Raw genomic sequence first — 24,245 nt, forward strand, 5'->3', positions numbered from 1 at the left:
CTTCCTGGTCAATATATGAGTTACTGCATTGTTACTGTTACGGTTTTTAAAAATCAAGCTTATTAGGGAGAGAGCTTCTAGAGAGCAGAGATTGTGCTTATCTCAGTGAACTATGTTTGATTTTAATGTATGAATTAGGACTTGACAGGTCCTAGATCCTACAGATCAACTAGAGCTGTACTGACAGGAATCGTCAGGACAGTACAGGTAAGGACGGTTCAGACAGAGAATGACGTGCTGCCGCACAGAGGAGAGGAACATTGAGGACTGTTGCTCAGCACCGCAGAGGCAGGGTCGGGGGCAGGCGTAGGAAATGAAATGAGAGCATTGAGTTGGATCCGGATTCCAGCAGGCCTTACTCTCCATGTAAACACATTTTTATCTTGTTTTTCTTGACTTTGGCCTACTAGTATTGAAGGATTTTAGTCAGAGGAGGAGTAGCATCAGGTTTCTCTTTTGAAACAATTACTTGGCCAGTAGCCTGAAGGATGGATTAGAATGTGAGCAAAACAAAAGATAGCAAGACCATTTAAGTACTGTTAACCAGGTGACAGGTGATGAGGGACCAAAGTAATTAGTGGTGTAATAAAAGAAAGTAAATGATGTGGAAACAAGGAGGTGACCTTTGAACTGGATCTGTAAGCATGAAGGGGAGTTCCACAGTGAATGGAGCAAGTAAAGGCCGTGTGGAGGAAATAGACTGCAGAAATGCATTCTGCTTAAGGAATGAGAACAGGATATGTGGGAGTAGGTGGGTGGGAGGGGATGAGATCAACTAGAGCTGTACTGAGAAGGAGTCTGTCCATCTGGTCAGTTTGGACTTGACTTCAAAAACATTGGATATCTAGGAATTTTTTTAATAAAGGAAATGATGCTGTCAGATTGTTGTTAAACAGTCACCAGAATTCTTTACTTTAAAAGCAGGAAACGGAATTAATCAGTGGGTGTATATGGAATGAACCAAGATTACTTGAGCATTAAGGAGAATATAAATATTAAAAGCATGAGATATTTAGTATCTATATCCTTAGAGCTTATCTACAACATGACATTATCTCAAATAGTGAAATGGTCCATATCATTGATAAAGATGGCCTTTTGCTTCAGACTCTTTTCTAAGAAAAGAAAAATAAAACTTTGCATAATGTAAAAAGTTTTGTATATTCATGCATTGATTATATTAAATAAACTTTTCTGAGTTGTATTAGAAAATTAATTTACAGTAGTTTAAGATCTTTTCAAATGATTTTCTGTTTCTAATGTTTGTATTAACTTTAACATCATCTAGATTTAATAAGAAACCAAAGAGAGGAATACAGTACCTCCAAGAACAAGGGATGCTTGGCACTACACCTGAAGATATTGCCCAGTTCTTACATCAAGAGGAAAGATTAGACTCTGTAAGAAAACCCATTTTTTTAATTCTAACCTTCTCTATAAAGTTCCTTTTTAAGTTAATAATGATACATACTGTTTCCCCTTTAAAAGTGCCCTCCTAAGTATGTAAGTAAAACTTACAAAGAATAACCTAGGTATTCTTAATTTTGCTTTTTAATTTTCTAAACTCAATATCTTTTTTTTTAATAAACACATTTAGTGTGTTTAACTTTTAGTTTCACGTTTGAAATAGTTAACCCTGTAGTCAAAACCTATGAATCTTAGAGATTTTTCTGCTCTTTAAACCTCTCTGTGGCAAATGTAACATTTCATTAGGATATCAATTTTTTTATCTTTTGTTCTTTAGACTCAAGTGGGCGAGTTCCTGGGAGATAATGATAAATTTAACAAAGAAGTCATGTATGCATATGTGGACCAACATGACTTTTCAGGAAAGGACTTTGTTTCAGCCCTTCGTATGTTTCTGGAAGGATTCCGTCTTCCAGGGGAAGCTCAGAAAATTGATCGATTGATGGAAAAATTTGCTGCAAGATACCTCGAATGCAACCAAGGGTAAGCAAGATTCAAATTCAGGTATTTATTGGTTGCCAGCTATGTCCAAGACATTGTGGCAGGGAACATCAGAAGATTCATCATTCCTTACACCCAGAGAATTTGGATTGTCTGTGATTTAGAAGTGATAAGACAATTCCATAAAAACACTGTAGTATGAGCTAGAACATAAATCCTGAAAGAGAAAATTATGGGGGTTTGAGATGATTTATTTAAATGCGACTGTAAAACAATAAAAGTTTGTAACATGATACATTTATTTTTCCAGACAAACCCTTTTTGCTAGTGCAGATACTGCTTATGTTTTGGCTTATTCAATTATCATGCTGACCACAGATCTTCACAGTCCACAGGTATGTACTGTGTATAATAGATAGTATGAATTAAATAAGTGCTTTTGAATTCAGTAAGTTAAGAGTTGAAATTTTAATCTTACTCAGTGAAACCAGTCACCAGATTGGGGTATTTAATTTAGTATAGTGTTCATTTTACAAATGTGGTTTCTGGGGGCACTGGGTGCCTCAGTCAGTTGAGTGTCTGACTCTTGGTTTCTGCTCTGGTACTGATCTCAGGGTCCCTTGTGTAAGATTTTTTTTTCCTCTCTCCCTCTGCCCTTCCTTCAGCTCATGGGAGTGCTTTCTCTCTCTCTCTCTCTCTCCCCCTCAAAAAAAATCTTTTTTTTTTTTTTAAGATTTTATTCATTGATTTGAGAGAGAGCGTGAGAGCATGAGCACTCAGGGAGAGAGGCAGAGCGAGAAGCGGATTGCCTGCTGAGCAGGGAGCCCCACTGCAACTGTGGGGCTCAATCCCAGGACCTTGGGATCATGACCTGAACCGAAGGCAGATGCTTAACTGAGTCACCCAGGCACCTCTAAATAAATAAATGTTTAAAAAAAAAACAAAAAACGCAGTTTCTGGTAATAATTCTAGTTAGACTTTCAGATATCTGTAAAATAAGTCTGTATTTGTCTCATGATTGATAGGTATATAAAGCTTAAGATAAATTTTAAGAATATGTTTTAGTTCTTCTGCCTATACTTAGTACAACAAAGAAGAACTCTATACATAAACGTTTTTTCTTTTAACGTTTCAAACTTAAGCAGTAGAGTGGTTAGTATGGGAATCCTTCCTTTGCCCGTCACCCAGCTTCCACAGTTATCAACCATGGCCAGTCTTCTTCATTCTATATCTTCTCTCTCTCCCAAATCATTTTGAAGTAAATACCAGGTGTCATATCATTTCATCTGTATTTATTTCAGTGTATATCTCTGAAAGACACACACTCTATTTAAACATAACCACAATACCATTACACCTAAAAATTAACAATAATTTTAAAGTGTTGATACCTAGGATATTGAGATATTCATTTGCCTCTTAAAATTCATAACTCCTTCTTAAATATTAAGGAACTGTCACTTGAGTTCCGATATCCATTAGCAAAAAATTATTTTTAAAGTTTTAGGTATTTTATACTTCGTTTCAAAAAACATGCTTTGATATCTTTGGGGAAAATTACCTTTAGAAATTTATCTATTTGCAAGAATTTCTTCATACTTCTTAGGAATAGGCATCTAATGAAATTTATTATTCTTAGGAACTGAAATAAACTATTACTAATCTTAGAGGTTTAGAAAAATTAAAATTTATTTAAAGGTTGAGATTAAACTTTGCAATATAGGGACTTGTGTGTGTGTGTTTTGAGATGCTTAAGGCAGGGTTGATATGGAAAGTATAGATCAAATGTATCATGGGGATTATATACAGAATTACCCTTAGATTTAAACATCAGAATTCAACAACTATGCATTTACCAGTGATTTATTTGATTTTATATAGATATTTCTTAAAAAGTCATTTAATATTTTAATCATTTAAAAATAGCCCTTCACAGGGTGCCTGGGTGGCTCAGTCAGTTAAGCGCCTGCCTTCGAGCCCCATGTAGGGCTTCCTGTTCGGCGGGAAATTTGCTTCTCCCTCTGCACAGCGCCCCCCCCCGCCCCCTGCTGGCTCGTACTCTTGCTTGTGCTCTCTTGCGTGCACTATCTCTCTCTCTCTCTCTCAAATAAATAGAATCTTGAAAAAATAAATAAAAATTGCCCTTGGCATATTACTGGCAGTGTAGTTAAAGCAGCTCCATTTCAGGTTTTTCTTATGCAGTATACTTTTTTCCATGGTGTTACAAGGCTGTCTACAGATACTTACTTGGATATCTTCATATCAGAGTTTGCTGTCTGGTGTTTTGGTCCAAACCAATATACTACCACCTGTTTGTGTTTAAAATGTTATATTTTTAAAGAATTTGGTTCTGTAAATGAATTATCAGTGTTATATGCATCTGTGTCATATCTTCCCATACATAAGTTCATCCTTCTGTAAGTTATTTTGAGGAAATATTAAAACATCCTTTAATGTCCTTTCATAGTACCCAGATTGTTAAAAGTTTCTGAACACAGATCAGTTAGGAAACAACTTGAGAGCAGTGCTCTGTCTTCATGGCACTTGTTTCTGTCCATAGAACATGTACATGGAGTCCTGGCCTAGCAGTGGTAACTGCTTGTAGTCTTCCCGCTCCCTCTCAAACTAGTGCTGGCTGGCTGCTATACAGCCTGCAGGTACAGAACAGCTTATTACTTTCTATGAAGGAAAATTCAATTAGAAAACTAAACCCATAATCATGACCCCATTGATTCAAGACCACATGAACTGTAACAAATGACATCATTTTGAAACGAACATGGGTAAATTTTAAAGGAATTCCTTAGAACTAGGTCTTTTCATTCTTAGTTGTTTTCAAAATTAAAATATTTAAACAAGTCATTTTTGTTTCTTTTTCACCTAGAATATTTATAATTAGACTCATTTTTATATATTGTCTGAGTCAGTGAATTATTTTAAAATTTGAGGTATATATTTAGAACACATTTAGGGTTTTTTGTGTATATTAATCTCCATCATAGTAACAACTGGCTTTAAGTGACTTAAACACTAAAACTAAACACAGCTTGATATAAGTACATGAAGGGCGCCTGGGTGGCTCAGTTGGTTAAGCGACTGCCTTCGGCTCAGGTAGTGATCCCAGGGTCCTGGGATCAGGCCCTGAGTTGGGCTCCTTGCTCCACAGGGAGCCTGCTTCTCCCTCTCCCTCTGCCTGCTGCTCCCCCTGCTTGAGCTCTCTCTCTTGCTATCTCTCTCTGTCAAATAAATAAAATCTTTTTAAAAAAAAACATACGCACATGAAAACAAAAGTTAAGAGTGGAGTGTTCCATAAAAGATAAGGAGGAAAAGAAAAGTAGGATTATGTTTTTTTTATCCTACTTTCAGAATCCCATTGTGGCAGAATTGTTCTGTTTGAGCAGTATATTTTTATTTGGGGTATCTGAAATTCATGTATTCCCTACTCCCACTTCTGGGAGCTCCCACTCCCACCTCTCAACCCACACCCACAAGTATATTACTCTGCTACTTCAGATTTTTTATCAAGACTTCTTTTTGTCTGATTGGTGTGATGCTAAAACAATATGGCATGCTCAAGATCTCCAGGTGATGTTAATCTTCTTTTAGCCTCTTACTGGCAGCCCTTGTACAGTCTTTTATCTTAGTGTCTCTGAGTTATTGTTTTTTAGTATGTATCAGAACTCCAGGAGAAATGGCTTTCTTTCTTTCTTTTCTTTTTTTTTAAGTGCTGACTCAAGATGAGTTTTTAAAGTTATGACTTGCTTATTATTCTGTGTACCTTATAAATTTACAGGAGGAGTCTTACGTTTGGAGTTGCTTCAAATTCTTTATGGGAGATGGTGGAAATATATATATAATTGAATAAATATATAGGCATACCTCGTTTTATTTTTTGCAAATTGAAGGTCTGTGGCAACCTTGCATCAAGCAAGTCTGTCAGCACCGTTTTTCCAACAGCATTTGCTCATTTCATTATCTCTGTCACAGTTTGGTGATTCTCACGATAAACCAAACTTTTTCATTACTATTACATTTGTTATGATGATCTGTGATCAGTGATTGACTCTTTGAAAGCTCAGATGACAGTATTTTTAGCAATAAAGTGTTTTTGAATTAAGGTATGTACTTTTTTTTTTAGACATTGCTATTGCACGCTTAGGGTAAATATAACTTTTATATGCACTAGGAAGCCAAAAAATTTATTTGACTCACTTTATTGTGGTAGTCTGGACCCAAACACAGTTTCTCCCGGGTATGCCTGTATCCTTAGAGATGTCGTAAGACCTATATGGGTTTTTTGGAGATATAAACATTTTGTGCTAATTCTCAAGTTTGGTGACAAGGCTGTATCTTATAAACTACAAATTATTACTCCACAGATTGATCAAGGTATGCTGCAGGACATTCCTATTCAGAGTACTCTTAACAAGACAGTGTTCAAAGGCTACTTCACCTGGATCACCTAACATGCATTTACCATGCTGAGTCAGTCAGGGAGGGAGATTGTTATCTGATTTTAAATGAATTCAGCTGTTACTTTGCATCCACTTATATAAAATCAGCTTTTAAATCATTACAACATATTTATGTTTTCCCAAACTAAGATTTAAATCTTTTTGATACCATATGTTTTTAATCCTTGTCATGGTTCTTTTTTAAACCTTGGGCAAAAATAAGTAATTTCATTATTCGATTTCCCTGTTTCTTACTATAAATTATTTATGTACCCATCTGAGAAGGTGTATTAGCATATGCCAGGCTAGGTCTTTTCTACATTGCCTTCATTTTCTGTGACTTCTTTCATTTTAATACATGTTTTGTTGAATATTTTCCCCTTCCTGTCCTCAAAGTATTTATAAATTCTAATTCATATTCTTAAAATAGGAGTAATTTTTAAGTAAGTTTTAAGAATTAATGGTTTTTCATTTCTAGGTTAAAAATAAAATGACAAAGGAACAGTACATTAAGATGAATAGAGGTATCAATGACAGTAAAGACCTTCCTGAAGAATATCTGTCAGCTATCTATAATGAAATAGCTGGAAAAAAGATATCAATGAAAGAAACAAAAGAACTCACAATCCCTACAAAATCAAGTAAGCAAAGTAAGTCTCCAAATCAATTGAATTCTGATTGTTCAGGAGGAAAAATAGGGTTTCCTAAGAGTTTTTCACTTGGTTTAGAGTAAATTAGATACTATTCTAATGAGAAGTATAATAATATACAGTTGGCTGATCTGGTTATATTTTTTTTCCACATTCTGAGTAAAAATAGCACTGACCAGTGATCAACAGAAAATGCTATATAATTTGCATGGATTCGTGTGCATTTAATATATACTTGTCAGTTTAGCAGTAAATCTCAGCATGGATTTGGACATCAGCAAGACTGCTGAGGCAGCTCCACTAGTCAGACTTCAACTCTCCATCTTTTTCTGCCTCCTCATCATCTACAAGCAACACAATTCTGTCTGTTCATTTATTGCTACACATAAACACAAGCTGGAAGTAGGGGTGATTCAAGGAGATGGGGAAGGTTAGGATTGTGAGGGAGCTCATGGAGTTGGAAATCACTCCTTCAGATGCACCACAAATTATATCATTATAGAGGTTGTAGCTCTAACCAGCATGAGAAGCCAACTGTGGGCTTGTCTCCATTGTAGACATTCTATACATGTGGACAGTGGTGATTAAATTAGAGCTAAAAATCTGACTATAAAATAAGATGAGTGTAGTGGCTTAGGAATATAACACTAATATGGAAAGAAGACTCCTGCCTTTCTGAACACTCCACCTGGAAATGAAATCTCAAGCTTTATCTCACAGAACAGGTTGCAGCACAATTCTATTGAGAGGAGAGGAACAAGGGCCTATGTGATATGTGTATTCCAGAAGTTGATGAACCATTATGAGAGTCAGGGGCTAGGAAGGTGTTAGAAGGAATAGTGAAATATAAATGGCCTTATCTTTTGGAATAATGTAGAAGATGATTCTAAGGAGTTTTAATACTCCCTTCATTTTATAGATGAGGAAACTGAAGTCCAGAGAGGTTAGAAAACTTAGAATCATAGAATCTATAAGCTGAGTATAATGTAAAAAACTTTTATTAAATCTTTACAGCTAAAAGCCAAAGAGTGGCAAAGCTAAATCTTGAATTAGTGTCTTTGGCTCATTTTGCAGTCCAGTTCCAATCAGCAGTTTACTTGGGCGTATTATTTTCAGCTCTTCTGCTTATAATATTGTTGAATATATTGCTCAGGACTTCATTTTTACACCTGAGTAGATGCCAATTCTCTGACTCAGTTTTCGTCTTCAGACCCATAATAAAACCTCTTCCTATCCTCCTTTTCTCTGGCCTAATTTGTCCATGGTGGTAGAGTATCAATGAGAAGCAGGATATGGAAAGGCTGTAGGTGTACTAAAATACTGATGTCATCCCGGAATGTTAGGATTACTGTTTTCTTGTTAACTCAGGAGTTGTCATTCAAGGATCCCCTTGCCTTCTACCTGTCTCCTCCTATTCTCCCATCCAGTGGGTTGTTTCCCTAGTACTTCCATTGTGACAGAGTTATACCTACTCTCTTCCCTTCTCATAGGTTTTCCATTTATCCCCAACTCTTAGTTCAGGAATTTTTCCCCCATTTTCGAGGTATAATTCATATAACATAAAATTAAACATTTTGAAGTGAACGGTTCAGTGGCATTTAGTACATTTACATTGTTGGGCAACCACCACCTCTGTCTAGTTCCAAAACATTTTCATCACCCAAAATAAAATCTTGTACCCATTAAATTTAACATTCCCTCCCTCTCACCAGCCTCTGGCTACCACCAGTCTGCTTTCTTTTTCTATGGATTTACCTACTCTGGGTATTTCATATAAATGGAATCACACCTTATGTGACCTTTTGTGTCTGGCTTTTTAAGACTCTACCTAATTAGTATTAATTGGTGGTATTTATGATTTTATAGTAAAAAAGCATTTAAAAAGCTTTGTATCTTAAATGCTAATAGTGCTTGTTATTTCAGATGTAGCCAGTGAAAAACAAAGAAGGCTTCTGTATAACTTAGAAATGGAACAGATGGCCAAGACAGCAAAAGCACTCATGGAAGCTGTGAGCCATGTTCAGGCACCTTTTACAAGTGCAACACATTTGGAGCATGTGAGACCCATGTTTAAGGTAAGAGTTACTAATAACTTTTGGTTGCAGTATACATTTATATGTAACTTTGTTCAGTGTGTTTTTAAGTTAAGGAAATACAGTGATTATAGCCCATTAGTATAAACCTGGAAGCAAAAGCCGTGCTATTTAGGATATAGCAAATACAAATTTTTTCTTAAAGAGAATGAGAAAAGGTATACACTACTAGCAATTAATAAGTGTGTGACCTTAAGAAGAATGGGAAGATTTCAGAGAATGATCATTAATTTTTGGCCTGTTTTTCTCCAAATGAGTTCTATTTAAACCTTTGGAGTTAACTAAAATTTCAGAGTGATCTTGAACTTCTGGCCAGGAACTCACATGAGGGTTCCGAGTATACCTGGAGTGCAAAGAGTAGAGTGAGGAACAAAAGCAAGCGTTATTTATGTTTAAAGGTTGATCTAGTAAGAATGATACTTACTGGTTCTTTAAAATTTGATTGCCTATTCCTTCTTCGTTTTCCTGTTCTTTTTTCCTATCCTTTCTCTGAAATGCAAGAGTAAGTAAGCAGTGAATCAATAAGGATTACAGGGAAATAGAGGAGAGTCTAGTCAAAATTGAAAAGGGAGAAGGGATAAAGTACATTCCAGTTTGTGGGACAGTGTGGTAGGATGGTTTGTGGAGGCTAAAGATTGTAATTTGAGTTCTCATTCAGATATTAAGTACACATATGTATGGGCAGTAAAAGACGACTACAAGATTGCTTTCTTTTAGTTCTAAAGTTTTATAGTTCTACCTCTACTTCAACGTCTGTGTGATAATGTTATTTCCAAAAGTTGATGAAGAATTGTGGGATGGGGGAGAGGGGCCTGGGGGAGGCGTTGTTAGAAGGAATAGTGGAGTATGACTAGCCTTGTCTTTTGAAATAATACAGAAAATAATACAAGAAGCATTTTCTCTTTATTATGAACCATTTTATAAAGCAGCTTTTTGTTTCGTTTTGAATAGTCTTACACTCTTGTTTTTCTTCTCAAATGTTTTTTGGTTGCGGGAGGTGGAGAATGAAAAAAAAACAAGAAACCAGCCACAATTTTATCACTCAGAAAAAACTTCTGTTGATATGTTCATATACTACTTTTTTAATCTTAATTGAGTAATTGTGACCATATTATGTGTAGAATTTGTGTCTTGCTATTTCTCTCATAACAAGTATTTCCCTGTATCATTAAAAATTCTTCATAAATAGCTTTTATTATTTATTCTCTATAAGTTAGTTCTTTAAACATCTTCTAAGCTAGCATTAAGAATCTTTCCTCTTACCACCGTTTCTACTGCCATTTAACCTCTCCAGACATCCTCATTTCTCATCTTATTATTGTAGTGTACTAACTGGTATCCTTAGGTCTATTTTTGTGCTCCTCTTAGCCATTTACCGAGGCCAGAATGATCATTTTAAAATACAAAAAGAAATGTTGCCTTCTTCCTTAAGGCACTTCACTAACTTTGCATGATACTGTGATGAAACTAACACATCCACAACATCTGTAACCTTGCATGGTCTGGCTCCAACTGCCTTTCCAGCCTCATTGCTAGATTTCTTCGGTCTTACTAGGCTGCAGTCACACAGCATTCCTTCAGTTTCTAGAAATGTCCTAAATTTTCTCTTCAAAGCATTCTTACAAGCTGTGTCTTTTGTCTAGAATGCTCTTTCCTTCTTTGCCCAGGTGGTTTCAGCTTTAAATGTTACCTTCTCAGACAGGTTTACCCTACCCCTGCCATCCAAATTTGGTCCCTTTTCATAATGTGCTATGCTTATCCTGCATTGTATTTATAACAGTTTGTGTTTATACATTTACTTATTTTAAAATTTAATATCTGTTTACTAGACTTTTAAGTTCTATGAGGCAAGGGACTATGTAATGTTCACTTTTCCCAGTATCTATCACCATTCTTAGCTTGTAGTAAGTGTTCAGTAAACAAGCATTGACTAAGTACCAGACTAAATGAGAGATTTCTAGGATGTGATATAATATTAAGGGACTTTTTAAATATTGCCAAATTGTATTTTAACAAAGGTTTATACAGTATGAATGGATGATTTCACTGACCCCTGGATATTATTTAGGTGTAGTTTGATAGGAGAAATTGTCTTTAATTACTAATGGAGTTAAATATATTTTTCACTGGCTTAAGAACCATTTATACTTTTTCTTGTATAAAATATTGCACAGGTTTCTGAATAGATGTACTATTTACTTAAAATAGAACATGTAATTTATTACTTCCGTGTGGTACTTCATATTTTAAAAGTAATGTACTTCATATGCTTCCCAAAGCATCTCTATAGTGGCAGTCCAGGTATTAAAGAGAAAGAAAATGAGGTTTAAGTAAGTGGCAAAGCTAGGACTAGAAATAAGGTACTGTGACTTATGTTCCTTTGTTTAGGGATTATATACTTTTACTTCTAAACTTTCTGATGTTACAAATAAAGCTTTGGGTAATCCTTTGGGTAATGTTTTTCTTAGTAATCTTAAAAACTTTTTAGATCTTTTTAAAATTCTAGTTGTCATTTTTACAGTACACTGGTATAAATCTTTTTCATATCTGTGGTTATGTGGATATATATTTTTGCTTCATTAGAACCTATTAAAAGCAACAAATACTCGTATTAGACAATTCAAGGTTACACAAGCACACACCAATGTATACACATATGTTTTGATGTCAGAATTTTCAGTAATCCAAAAGTATTTTTGTTTATTTTATATTACAGTTTTACATTAGGTATTCAGTGTTACCTACTGGTAAAATTTAGTATTTGTTGGTTTTTGCAGTTTGTAATGAAGTATTTTATTGAACTATATTTTTAAAGTATTGTCCAACTAGGAACCAGACATATCATTGATATTTCAGTGTAAAATATTTAACTGTAAAAAAAGTAAGGCTAAATGATGTCCAGGGAGCAGGCTTAAAGAAAAAAGAATAATGTAATTATTGCAAGTAGAAAATGACTAAAAGGATTTTCTTAGAAATAAAGTCTGTGATGCAAGGGCCTTTAAAGCTTGCAGAGAGAGATGAGTTCTGAAAGTAGGGGTAAGACTAATACCATTTATGAATAGTGACAATTCCCGTTTCTTACTGATGTGAATTATTTATAGCTGCTGTACTTAAAATATGCCAAGGTCCTCTACTGAATTTGTAGTCTTGCTGTCCCTCTTATTTAAGCCCAGGCAACATTATGTATTTTTTCCCCAAAAAAACTCATTACTTTTTTTTTTTTTTAGAACTTTCTCAAATCATTTATTGTCTGAAGCTTTGAGAAATATTAATGTATTACTATAATAAAATTTATTTATCAGTTGATATTCATGATATAGTTTAAAAATTTTTAATTTTTCTAGTTGGCTTGGACACCTTTTCTGGCTGCGTTTAGTGTGGGTCTGCAAGATTGTGATGATACTGAAGTAGCCTCTCTTTGCCTGGAAGGTATAAGATGTGCAATCAGAATTGCATGCATTTTCAGCATTCAGGTAACAAAGAATTTTGCCTTTGTCGCCAGTGTGGAAAACATAAATTACTTATGTCATGACTATAATTAAAATTTTTTTTTTATGTTTGACTTACTAAAAACTAATTTCAAGTTTATGATGGAATTTAAATGAATCTATGTTTAAGTTTCTGAGAAACTGTGACAGAAGGGTTAGTTCTATGTTGGTGCATCTGGAATTCATCATAATGACTTTGGTTAGCAGTTTTTTCCTCTATAGAATATTAGCTGTACCCAAAGTTTCTAAGACTTTTAATTTCTATATGTTAATTTGAATATCTAAATATGTTGCAGGTTCATACTTATTGAATCATATTTTTTCATACTTGTGTGCTTATATGTATTACTTTATAATTTCACTTAAACCTAAGAAAAGTTATCTTGAAGAAAACCAAGAATCTAGTACTTAATTTTCATGAAGACAGGCCCTTCTAGTAATTTATATACTTTGATAATAAATTTTAGCCAAAGCTTGCTTGCTTTTTTTTTTTTTAAACCCATTTCACATTTATTTATGAATGTTATGGCTTAAAAAGCACAGCCTAGTTGTAGAGAAAAAATGAACACATTTATAAATCACATTTCTGTTAGTCTGCACAGTACTTGAAACATTAGCACTCCAGGAATGTTTTTTACTATATGAATTTACTTGTTGTCACTAAAATCTCATCTTGATTTGACATCTCCATTGCCTTTAGATTTTAGAAATTCATTTAAATAAAAACACTGTAGTTTGAGGTATGTAATTTGTCAGTTAAAAACTTAAACAAGTAAACAGTTTGTCAGAAGGGAATTAGAGATCACTCTGTTGTGTTTATAACAATGTAAGTATACTTTTCTCTTTTTTATAGCTGGAAAGAGATGCATATGTCCAGGCGCTAGCAAGATTTACCTTACTTACAGTGAGTTCTGGTATTACTGAAATGAAACAGAAGAACATTGACACAATAAAAACACTTATCACAGTGGCCCATACAGATGGAAATTATTTAGGAAATTCATGGCATGAGGTATAAGCACTTTTCAACTTTACAGTTTGGTTTATAAAATGATTTAATGCTAAATATTCTGCCCACTGACATGCTTAAGTGTTTGGGGGAAAATTTAGTATATTCAGGATAAGTTTATTTAGGTTTTTATAATGATTTATAACATAGACTGTATTTAAATCCTGGCTCCATACATTTAAGTTTTTTTGTGATCATTTTTAATGTGGAATTAAAAAGTTTTTGTGTTTTTTTTTAATAATGAAGATTCTGAAGTGCATCAGTCAGTTGGAGCTTGCACAGCTTATAGGAACTGGAGTGAAACCTCGATACATTTCTGGAACAGTACGGGGCAGAGAAGGATCTCTTACTGGAACAAAAGATCAGGCTCCTGATGAATTTGTGGGTCTGGGGCTAGGTGAGAATTTTAAAAATTATTTTTATGAAGTATCAAAGATAATTAACTTCAGTATGTGTAACTTTATTGTAGCAAGGAAATATAATTAGAGGGACATGATAAAATGCCCTTTGGCTAACCTTATGGGAAAAGCAAGAAGACCATTTTTGCCTGGTCTAGTTTGCAGCATTAAGTGACCCTTAATCTAAATCTCATAGTTGGGGGTAGGAGAAAGGTGCAGTTTAAAATGACCTACTTTTAACACTAAGCAGGTGACTTAAATGAGTGAAGGCTTGTATAAGATGATAAATAGTTGGGGCAACTGGAGAAAGCGTTCACATTCAGGTTTTTTTAAAGGCACTATGCAGTCCTAACCGGACTCTTATACTGGTATAGAAACTTCCCCATGGTTCCTTATCTGCTCAGTGTGGCCAGGAACTTCCAGATTTAACCCAGTAGAACAAAGCAAAATATTAGTGAGAATGGCTACAGAAGAACTAAAGACAATACATTTTGAATCATAAATGGAAAGAGTACCACCAGGGAGGAAGCAGCATTTAGACTGTCTTTGGTTTTGAATATGTACTTTGGAGTTTGAATTCTTTTGTGTATCTTCCTTACTGTGTGCAGGTTACTTTAACTCTCTGAGCTTTGGTTTCCACTTCTGCACACTAATAGTAATATCTACATAGAGGTCTTAGGATTAAATAAGAATATGTATAAATGGAGTTAGCACAGTGGCTGGTATATTAATGGTTTGTGGATTGTTCTCTGTCCACTTTCCCCACCCCACTTCCATCCAAGAAATCTAGAGAGATGACTTAAAAAGAGCAGGAAAGAGATGAGATTGAGGAATATTTATGTTTTTAAGGTTTTCACTCTAGCACTATATTTCTGGATATTTTTTTATCTTTTTGTCTTTTAGTGATTTCTCTGTATTGCTCGCAGTAAAAATTCGTAAGGAAATCCAAAAACTTCTTTAAGTTTGAAAAAATGATCCACAGGGAAAGAAGAAACACCAGGACCATGTGTGGCTTTAAGTTGGACTGGGGACAGTTATTTCCTAGTGATATTTCAACTGTGGCAGCCAGCAGTGCAGTTCTCTTACCCAGTTGCACCTTAGATACTTTGGTTCTGGGAGGTGAAGGTGTAGACCTAATAACTTGGTGACCCAGCAGGATTTAGAACCAGTGAGCACCTTCATGGTGACTTTTATCACTTAGAAGTCTGAGATACAGATGAAAAATATTTACCAACAAGTGAAATGAGTGTGCATTGATTGATTCAGTAACTTTTGAAAGGCGTTTTTGTTTTGGGGCTGGGGTGGGGAAAAGCCAAATAGGAGTACAGGAAGGCTAAAATAATGACAGGTGCAAATTGCCAGGGCTTAATTTTGGCAAGTAATAAAAGTAGGTTACACTAAAAATAAAACACCAGTGGAGTATTTTATCTTCTAAAAGTTTTAGTCAAACAAGAGAAATAATGATACTTGCTGATAATGTTTCCTAGTATACTTGAAAGTAAATTAAATTAATTTGATCATTGTTGTGTTACCTAAGGTCTAAGAATATGAGATGACCTGTCTTCTCACTTCAGGAAAAGGGAATTTACACAAAAATATATACTTTTTGGATCTGGAAATGAAATAAAAAGTTCAGGCTTCCAAGCCACTCAAGCAACCAGCCGTATTCTTCCACCTCTCTTTCTTGTTTTATCTAGATTTCATCTTATGTCATCTACTTCTCTTTTGGGCCTGCTCCATTCTCCACTCATTCCTGATTGATTAGGTCTCTCATTTTTGAGTCTGCATCCTAGAGGGATTCAGTCTGTTGACTTGGCCCCTGTTGGGCAGAGTCTTCCCTTCAGGCCCTCTCATCAGTTATCAGCTAGCCCAGTGTGGCAGATGTCCACCCCTGTCCATCTGTGCCCTATCACTTACTCAGGCAACAGATGTTTTCTTCAGCAGGATGCTGTAGTCAGAATTTAAGCTAGAAGAAGATGTAGTCCAGACATTCGAGCAGGTTTAATCTGTATATATATGGTTTTTAAAAAATAAATTAGTATCTGCCTTTATTGATAGCATCTACCTCCAAGTATTCCATGTAACCACGTTAATAGGGCTGAGTATATATTTATGTGACTTTCTGACTGATGTGACTGATGTGACTTTCTGCCTGATGTGACTAATGTGACTCTCTGACTGATAGGATGCAAGTCTGTACTTCCACTTTTTGGAAACGTGAAACTTTTAATTATTAAGAATACATAGCATATGATATTTTTTAAAAAGGATTTTGTTTATTTGAGAGGGAGAGAGAGCGAGCACAAGTGAGAGGCAGAAGGAGAAGCAGACTTCCTGGTGAGCAGGGAGCCCGATGCTGGGCTCAATCCCAGGACCCTGAGATCGTGACCTGAGCCAAAGGCAGATGCCTAACCAACTGAGCCACCCAGGCGCCCACGTAGCATATGATTATTAGAATTATATGCATACTGTATATCAAAGTTTAAAAATTCAGTGATTTGGACATATATTTCTTTTTTTTTTTTTAAGATGTTATTTATTAGACAGAGACACAGCGAGAGAGGGAACACAAGCAGGGGGAGTGGGAGAGGGAGAAGCAGGCTCCCCGCCAAGCAGGGAGCCCGATGCGGGGCTCAATCCCAGGACCCTGGGATCATGACCTGAGCCGAAGGCAGACTCCCAACGACTGAGCCACCCAGGCGCCTCTGGACATATAAATCTTAAGTGAATATTCACTCCTACCTCTTTGTTCTTTATCTGAGTATTTGTGCTTTGAGTAATTTGTTTGGTAAAGCTGAAACTATTAGCCTGTCATGTTACAGTGTTATACAGATCTTTGAAAGATTTCATGTGTTTTTGAAATAGGTTCTTTGGATTGCTAAACATTTTATATATATTTTTTATTCCTCTAAATATATATATTTCTTAATGATTACAGATTATTATATTTAAATATAATAATAATATTAAAAACTCTTAAATATAAAAATAAAAAGTTTCTAGGAAGGACATTCAGATGATACACAAAGGAAGTTAGTGGTGATGGGCATTATTTTTTCTCATAGATTTTTCTTCGTTAAATTCCTGTAACGTGCTAATGTGCTTCACGTGTTGCTTGACACTATTTCCCTAACCACTCCAATTCTCTGTCACTTATTTCAGGCTTTCGTCCTTGTTCACTTGTATTATAGAAATAGACTCTTTGTCTTTCTAGCTCTAGTATCTCTTCCTGTTTCACTGTGTTCTACAGATACTACCAGAATTATCTTTCAGAAAATAGGTTGCATTATGTCAGTCTTCTAAAAGGTCTGTTGTTCCCGGTTTTCAATTTTTTTTTTTTTAAGATTTTATTTTTTGACAGAGACAGCGCGAGAGAGAGAGTACAAGCAGGGGGAGGGGCAGGGAGAGGAAGAAGCAGGCTCCCCGCTGAGCAGAAAGCCTGACATGGGGCTTGATACCAGGACCCTGAGATCATGACCTGAGCCGATCGCAGACACTTAGCGACTGAGCCACCCAGGCACCCCTCAATCTTTTTTTTTTTCTGAGATTAATTTATTTATTTGAGATAGAGTGTGCGCACACGTGCGCAAGCAGGGGTGAGAGGCAGAGGAGGAAGAAGGAGAGGGAGAGAAGCAGTCTACCTCCCAAGTGGTGAGGCCAAATAGGGTCGATCCCAGATTGTGATCATGACCTGAGCTGAAATCAAGAGTCGAGTCAGTCGCTTAACTGACTGAGCCACCCAGGTGCCCCATATTATTCTGTTTTCAAAAGCAATACATTAAACGTAACAGTCAGGGTTCTTCACATTTTAATGTTAGCCTCTCTTTCCAGCTTCATCTTCTACTACTGTTCTGTCCCTTCTCTTTTGTCCCCAGTAGATCCTCCCATTATTGCTGTAGCCAAGTGTGTTAAAACATGATGTTTACTTTCATCCTTCCATCAGTTTATATATGCTGCTCCTTTTCCTTCTGCCTCCTTTTCTACATGATTATCCTTCTAGGTCCAACTTGAATTAATATATCATCATATATGAAGGTTTTCCATGAGCTAATACCCCTATTCTCCTTCTCCTCCAAAAATTAGTTCTATTTAGTAAAACTTGTATTATATGTTATGTCATTAGTTTATCTCAGCGATGAAGTAATTATTACATTTTACTAAAGTTGATTATAAGTCTGTCTCAGTCTGTGTCTCCTGGTAAATTATAAACTCTCTGAGGTCAAGGATCACATCTTTTTTCACATTGTTCAGTCCTGGAAGAGAATTTGAGTTTAGCTGCTTTAAATAGTATCATCTATTATGGTTGCATTCATAAAGGCATTTAGTGAGTGGTCAGTTGAGTCAACAAATATTTCTTAACATCTTCTTTGGACTTAATATTGAGTGACGTCAAGAAATAACAGCAATTAAAAAAATGTGTATGATCTGGTTCCTTGCCTTAGGGAACTTTTAATTGTGCTGAGAAGGCAACATTAACACACCTGTAGTAATTTATGTAAAACTGTATGGAAGAAATCCTGATATGACTATTATTTACTTAAGTAAATGCTTAGTTCAGAGGAACAATGGGAGGAATCCTTCCTGAGAACTCAAATTGGGTTTTAGATAGTTGAGGGATGGCCTGAATAGATTCTGTAATGGCTAGAATGTTGAAGAGTACTACCTTAAGTGCTAGGCTTAAAAAGTTTATGCTTTATCCTGAAAGTAATAGGCAGCAAAATGAATGTGATGATATAGAAAAATTAACCTGACAGGAGACTAGAAAGAGAGATTGAAGAGGGAAAAAATTAGCAGCAGGGATAGCAGTTAGGAAACTATCCGTAATCTGGCCCTGAAATTATAAGGCTCTACATTATGTAGGAATGAAAATGAAGGAATGACACCAGAAACAGATCAAAAGAAAGATTTAGTTACTAGTGGAGGAGGGGAAAGATACCAAAGATGATTGTGAGGTTAAGAGCGAGAACTGGGAAAATTGTTCTGTCCAACATATGGAACCAGTTTTGGGGGGAAAGAGAAATGATTTCTTTGAATAAGAAGATACTAGAAAATACAGTTAAAATTTCCAAAAAGCATTTGTAAATATAGAGGACTGGAGATTAAATGACAGGGAGATCTAATTATATGGAATTGGGAATCATTCTAAGAAGATAACATTGGAACTACAGTTAGTGCTGTTTCTTAAACATAAAGGGAAATTATGCCTACTGTCATTAATTTTGTGATCTGAATTCTCAGTGCCCCTAATTTGTTGATCTCTGGAAGCACAATTTGTCTTTATAACCATCCATGTCTATATGCCACTTAGTATAGCTAATTAAGCGCATTTGGCCTTGATATAGGTCACTGATGCCAAAAGAATTATTTACCAAAAGCTTTATTTCTTTCATTAGGAAAAAAACTGATTTCAGAAATATGTTTTAGAACTATAAGTGTATTCTTCTACTGAATTATTTTCAAACTGAAATGACTCTCTTTTATGTGTGGTAGTCGGAGGAAATGTGGACTGGAAGCAGATAGCAAGTATTCAGGAATCCATCGGAGAAACCAGTTCTCAAAGTGTTGTTGTTGCTGTAGATAGGTAAGGTATTTATTTTATTCCCTTTTCAAATGAATACTGTTTCAATTCTGTAGCATTTAGGTACATTTTGCTCCGTAGTGGTTAAAAAAGAAAAATTATTGCCAAAATAACTTTCCTTAAGTATTATAAGACTATATTGTGATATATGGTGGTTTGGTGATGAAGTACCTATAATTTTGCTCTTTAGATCATGGAATATAGGAAGGAGATAAACAGTATGAAAATTTAACTTAAAATAGATATTAGTGGACATTAGGGAAATGGTAATCTTGATGAAAAAGAACACGTTTTATTTTCTTCATAGAAAACTAATTGGTCTTATTATCCCTATATGAAAATGGAGTGTAATCTTTCAAGTCCTATTTGATTGATATAAGGGTTGCATTATGGGTGAGTGAAGTATTTGCTGGCAATTCTCATTGCAAGCTTCTTTGGAAAGGACTTCAGAGTTTGTATATTATATGTATTACCAAGTATTCATCATTTTTAGTTTTCTAAAAGTGAACCCATACTAAGTGTTCTTTTGAAGATTAGCTTTTTCTAGATGAATGCCCAAATATTTGAAACTTAACACTGATATTTAAATTTTCTTATTACTTGTGATGAAACTGTCCAAAATATAATCTATATTTTTTCTTGGTGCTTGGAGACTTAGGCTAATCCAGAATTTTACCTAAGATAAAACTTTTTGCTATAAGTACAGACTGAGCTAGAGTATTCACCCTGGAAATATTCCCTGCAACTTTTTCTTTGAAAAGAACTCTTAATCTTCACTTGGTGACCTTTTTCTTTTTTTAATAAGGGAAGGAGGTCATTTGCCTTTTCCTTATGAAGGCTAAAGAAAGATTGCATATCCTCTTAGACCCCCTATATAACCTGAAGGCTTACCATGTGCTTGGCACTTTTCGAAGTACTTCCTAGGTATTACTTATCACTTAATATTTCCAGTAACTTAATGAGATAAGTATTAATATTGTCCTTACTTTATAAAGGAGGAAACTGAGACAGAGGGGGCCTAAATAACTTGCTCATCCCCACAACTAATCTTGTCTTGATTACTGATGCAATAACGATTTCATCCACAGAGAATTTTGAGGAGTGGTGCCAGGACATAGACTCAGGCAGCATGTCTCTGAATGTACATTCTTACCCTCTCCACCAAGTCTCTGCCTGCATGTACAACTGGAGAGCCGTGTAATAATGTCTGCCCTTCTGCTGTCAGGGTAGCTTGTTTCCAAATCATTTTCTGGCCTTCAGTGTCTTTATGAGAATCTCTTCAGGCAAGAGTTAACATTTTACCTACTATTTATTTCCATGGTATATTTTATATGACCATAGCCAGTTCTCATTTATCCATCTATCCACTGTTTGTTGCAGGGAGACATTCACTCATTTGAGTAAATGATAGGCCTCTCCCATTTTAAGAATTTAAGATATTTTAGAGGGGTCTTAACACAAATTCTGTTAGTACTTTGTTGTCTCAAATTCATCATCACCAGATAACTTCTGCAAACATAAATCCAATGTCCAATTTTATACAAAACCTCAACATTTAAATTTTAGCTTATAGTAAAAGTATTAAAAGTTACATCTTTGATTTACTATAAGATTATATTCTTGTGTGGTACTTTTCACTTTCTCATTAAATTTCTTCTGAATTTCTCAGTATCAGAGTATATTTTCATATGTAATATTCTGACTCTAAATTCATAAGCTAAGTCAGTTAGATAACTTAGGTATTCAAGTCAGTGGTGCGAATATTGTTAGGCATCATCCTGGAAAGTTCTGTACTTGTAACAAGTCATTTTCTTGTCCTTAGGTCTGTTGTTCTGAATAATCTGTTATGACAAGTACAGGAAGTAAACATGAAAAAAATCAAAGCAGTTTTTTTTTTCTTTTTTGCCTTTTCCTTATGAAGGCTAAAGAGCCTTCAACAGAAGCTTGTTTCTTAAGAAAAAAATATATGATTCTATTAAAAGCTACTTTATGCAGGAATAGATTTTGTCCGGGAATGAGTTCCCACTAAAAGTTAAAAAACAGTACCATAGTTTTTGTTTTTATTAATTTTAAGCACACCTGATCTAGCTTTATACTGACGCATCTCACACTTTGGAACATTGTCTCCTATCAGAAAATACGTGTAGCTCATCCCCAACTGCATTTGCTCATAAATATCTTCGGATTAGGTCTTAGAAATAAGTGTTACCTCTGATATTTTCACTGTGAAAACTTTTTACGTATACAATAATTTAGTTTGCCCTACAGTTTGCAAGTTTTGTCAAGCTTTTTTTTTTAGGTTTTTTTTTTTTTTGTATTGCTGCATTACTTTTCATTTTGTGGCTGAAGCAGTAATCTATCATTTTGTTTTCCTGCTCGTAGTTTTTTAGCACAGGTCTTTTAATATTAACACACAAGATTTTCGTGCATCCGTCCTTTGCTTTTTCATACAAGGAATGCAGAATCTGTTTCATAGACTGATTTTGTGAAACATAGCTCTGTCCTCTTGCCTTAGTTTATGAAGGCTTAACTTTAAATGCCTCCACAGACTGCTATGCTCTACCATATGGCTTATCTGTAGTGGAGCATTACTAGAAATAAAGTGACCCCTCAGAGGCTACGAAAGTGAGTAGGAATTTGAATACCCTTTTTCAGGATGCATGCTCCCCCTAACTTCTGTCACCCTGAGTCTATAAACTTGTCTGATCACTACTGGTATTTCTTTGTCCTTGTTCTCCATCATTTCAGGGCCTTCAGAGAATTTGTTGCTTCTTTCCCCTGTATTTACATATAATCTCCATTGCTTTACCCCTCTCCTCTTTGCCATTTGCTTCCTTCTCCGTTTAAAGAAATTTTTTTTCTTTTTTTCCTCCCTTTTCTTGTTGTTTTTCTTATATACTGTTTAGTTTTATCACTGGTTATTTTTTTTTAATAGCCATTGCCTATGTACCTGTAGCTTGAGAAATCACCTAATGACATTTATAATGTGTACTCTAGCCATGTTCATTTTTGTTCATGTGAGAAATTTGTAGCCTTTGTATATTTTTAATTTCTGGATCCAGTTTAACCAGTGAATTAAACGGGGCCTTTATTATGCTATTTTTCCCCCCAGGTGATGTTCTCAGCTAGATCTTTGAATTACTATTTTGTTCTGACAAGCAATAAGAGAAAATCATAAAATATTCCTTTAGCAGGAGATCAGAGTGTGAGTCATCATGTTGTCAGTTTTTTAGGCTGTTTTTCCTGTCTTGTATTTGTTACTCATTGCCAGAACACATGGACAGACATACAAGGGCGCTGAGGTTAAAAAATCCATGATATACTCACAACATGGATATAGTGGACATAGTAGGAAAAAAAACTTTTAGAATATATTTTAAATGTTTTATGTTTTGCTCAGATAAGTGTGAGGCAGTATATCAAAGTAGTTAAGAGGGTGGACTCTGGAGGGTGCCCATCCTGGTTTGAATCTTAGCTGTAGGACTTACTAGTTCTGTGACTTTGAGGAAGTCATTAAATATCTTTGTGCCTCAGTTTATAAAATTAGAAGTTATACCAGTCCCTACTTCACAGGCTATTTGTGATTACTAAGTGAGTGGATATATTATAAAACACCTAGAATAGCAGCCACTTCGTGGTTGTTGGTAGCTATTACTGTTACTATGATTACTTTTTATTTCTTTCTCTTTTTTTTTTTCAGATTTATTTATTTTAAAGAGAGAGAGAGAGAGGGTGAGTGGGGGGGAGGGGCAGAGGAAAAGCACATCCCAGGCAGACTCCACAGTAAGCACAGAGCCCGACATGGGGCTCAATCTCAGATCACAACTTGAGCTGAAACCAAGAGTTGGTCACTTAACCAACGGAGCCACCCAGATGCCCCAAATTACTTTTATTTCTAAGCTTAATATTTAATCTGCTTCTGCCTTTAAGGTTTCCTTTTTGCCATGCAAATCCTGTGGTACACAATGTAAATTGAGGAATATCAGTTCACCCTGGAAGGTGCATCAAACCCTTGGTTACGAACCCAGAGCATCAGTAAAAATGCAGACTTTAAAAGGACTAATAGGTTTATGCTGAAATCTTTTATGAAACTTTAGAAACAAAAACCTTAGTGAAGAAAGCTGGGCAAAGCTGGACAGCACAGCTTAACTCTAAACATTTGAATTTTCCAGGAAAACTTATTTAGCCACTTCTTGGTTAAACTGTTAGAGACTATTTGCAGTTTCTGTTAAGTTGCTTGTAATTTAACATAAATGAGTTTTCTAATCAAATGTATGTTACTTATAAAAGCAAAGAGTTTTTCATCTTAAGAACATGCTTAATGCTAGTAGGTAATCAGGAAAATTTGAAAAAATCTTCTGTCTTGTACTGTGCCAATTATCAGTTCGTTTTACAAATTGATATTTTCCTTATCTTAGAGTCTCGTGTTGATCTAGTGTTTGTAAGCTTACTAATAAAATTACAATACATTCTTACTCTATTATCAAATGCAGAGGAGGGAGAGAGGAACATCCAAACTGTACTTGTTATGAAACAATATGTTAACAATATCATTTGACTACCTGATTTTTTGTTCCTTTAAACCAGATTTAAAGTAGCAAGTACCTCAGGCTACTTACTTTTGAGTTGATGTAACAGAAGTAAGACTTCATAAATTTTTGAATTAT

General features: G+C 35.2%; 1 protein-coding gene across 5 annotated transcripts in view; it reads left to right on the top strand.

Annotated features, from left to right (window-relative positions):
* The window catches only part of ARFGEF1 (ARF guanine nucleotide exchange factor 1), a 148,008-nt gene that overhangs the window by 94,792 nt on the left and 28,971 nt on the right, over positions 1–24,245 (top strand). For 4 of the 5 annotated variants that reach the window (XM_028113260.2, XM_028113276.2, XM_028113269.2 and 1 more), the window contains exons 15-23: positions 1,289–1,400; positions 1,745–1,950; positions 2,219–2,303; positions 6,841–7,012; positions 8,936–9,087; positions 12,450–12,578; positions 13,447–13,605; positions 13,849–13,999; positions 19,491–19,581. In XM_028113260.2, the coding sequence (XP_027969061.1) occupies positions 1,289–1,400; positions 1,745–1,950; positions 2,219–2,303; positions 6,841–7,012; positions 8,936–9,087; positions 12,450–12,578; positions 13,447–13,605; positions 13,849–13,999; positions 19,491–19,581 (1,257 nt within the window). The remainder of the gene's footprint in view (positions 1–1,288; positions 1,401–1,744; positions 1,951–2,218; positions 2,304–6,840; positions 7,013–8,935; positions 9,088–12,449; positions 12,579–13,446; positions 13,606–13,848; positions 14,000–19,490; positions 19,582–24,245) is intronic. The other variant, XM_088022806.1, reaches the window with a different exon arrangement.

This window comes from Eumetopias jubatus, unplaced genomic scaffold, assembly GCF_037043125.1.
Source record: "Eumetopias jubatus isolate StellerSeaLion01/CBP00866 unplaced genomic scaffold, mEumJub1_p1.0 scaffold_4, whole genome shotgun sequence".
NCBI classification, from domain to species: domain Eukaryota; kingdom Metazoa; phylum Chordata; class Mammalia; order Carnivora; family Otariidae; genus Eumetopias; species Eumetopias jubatus.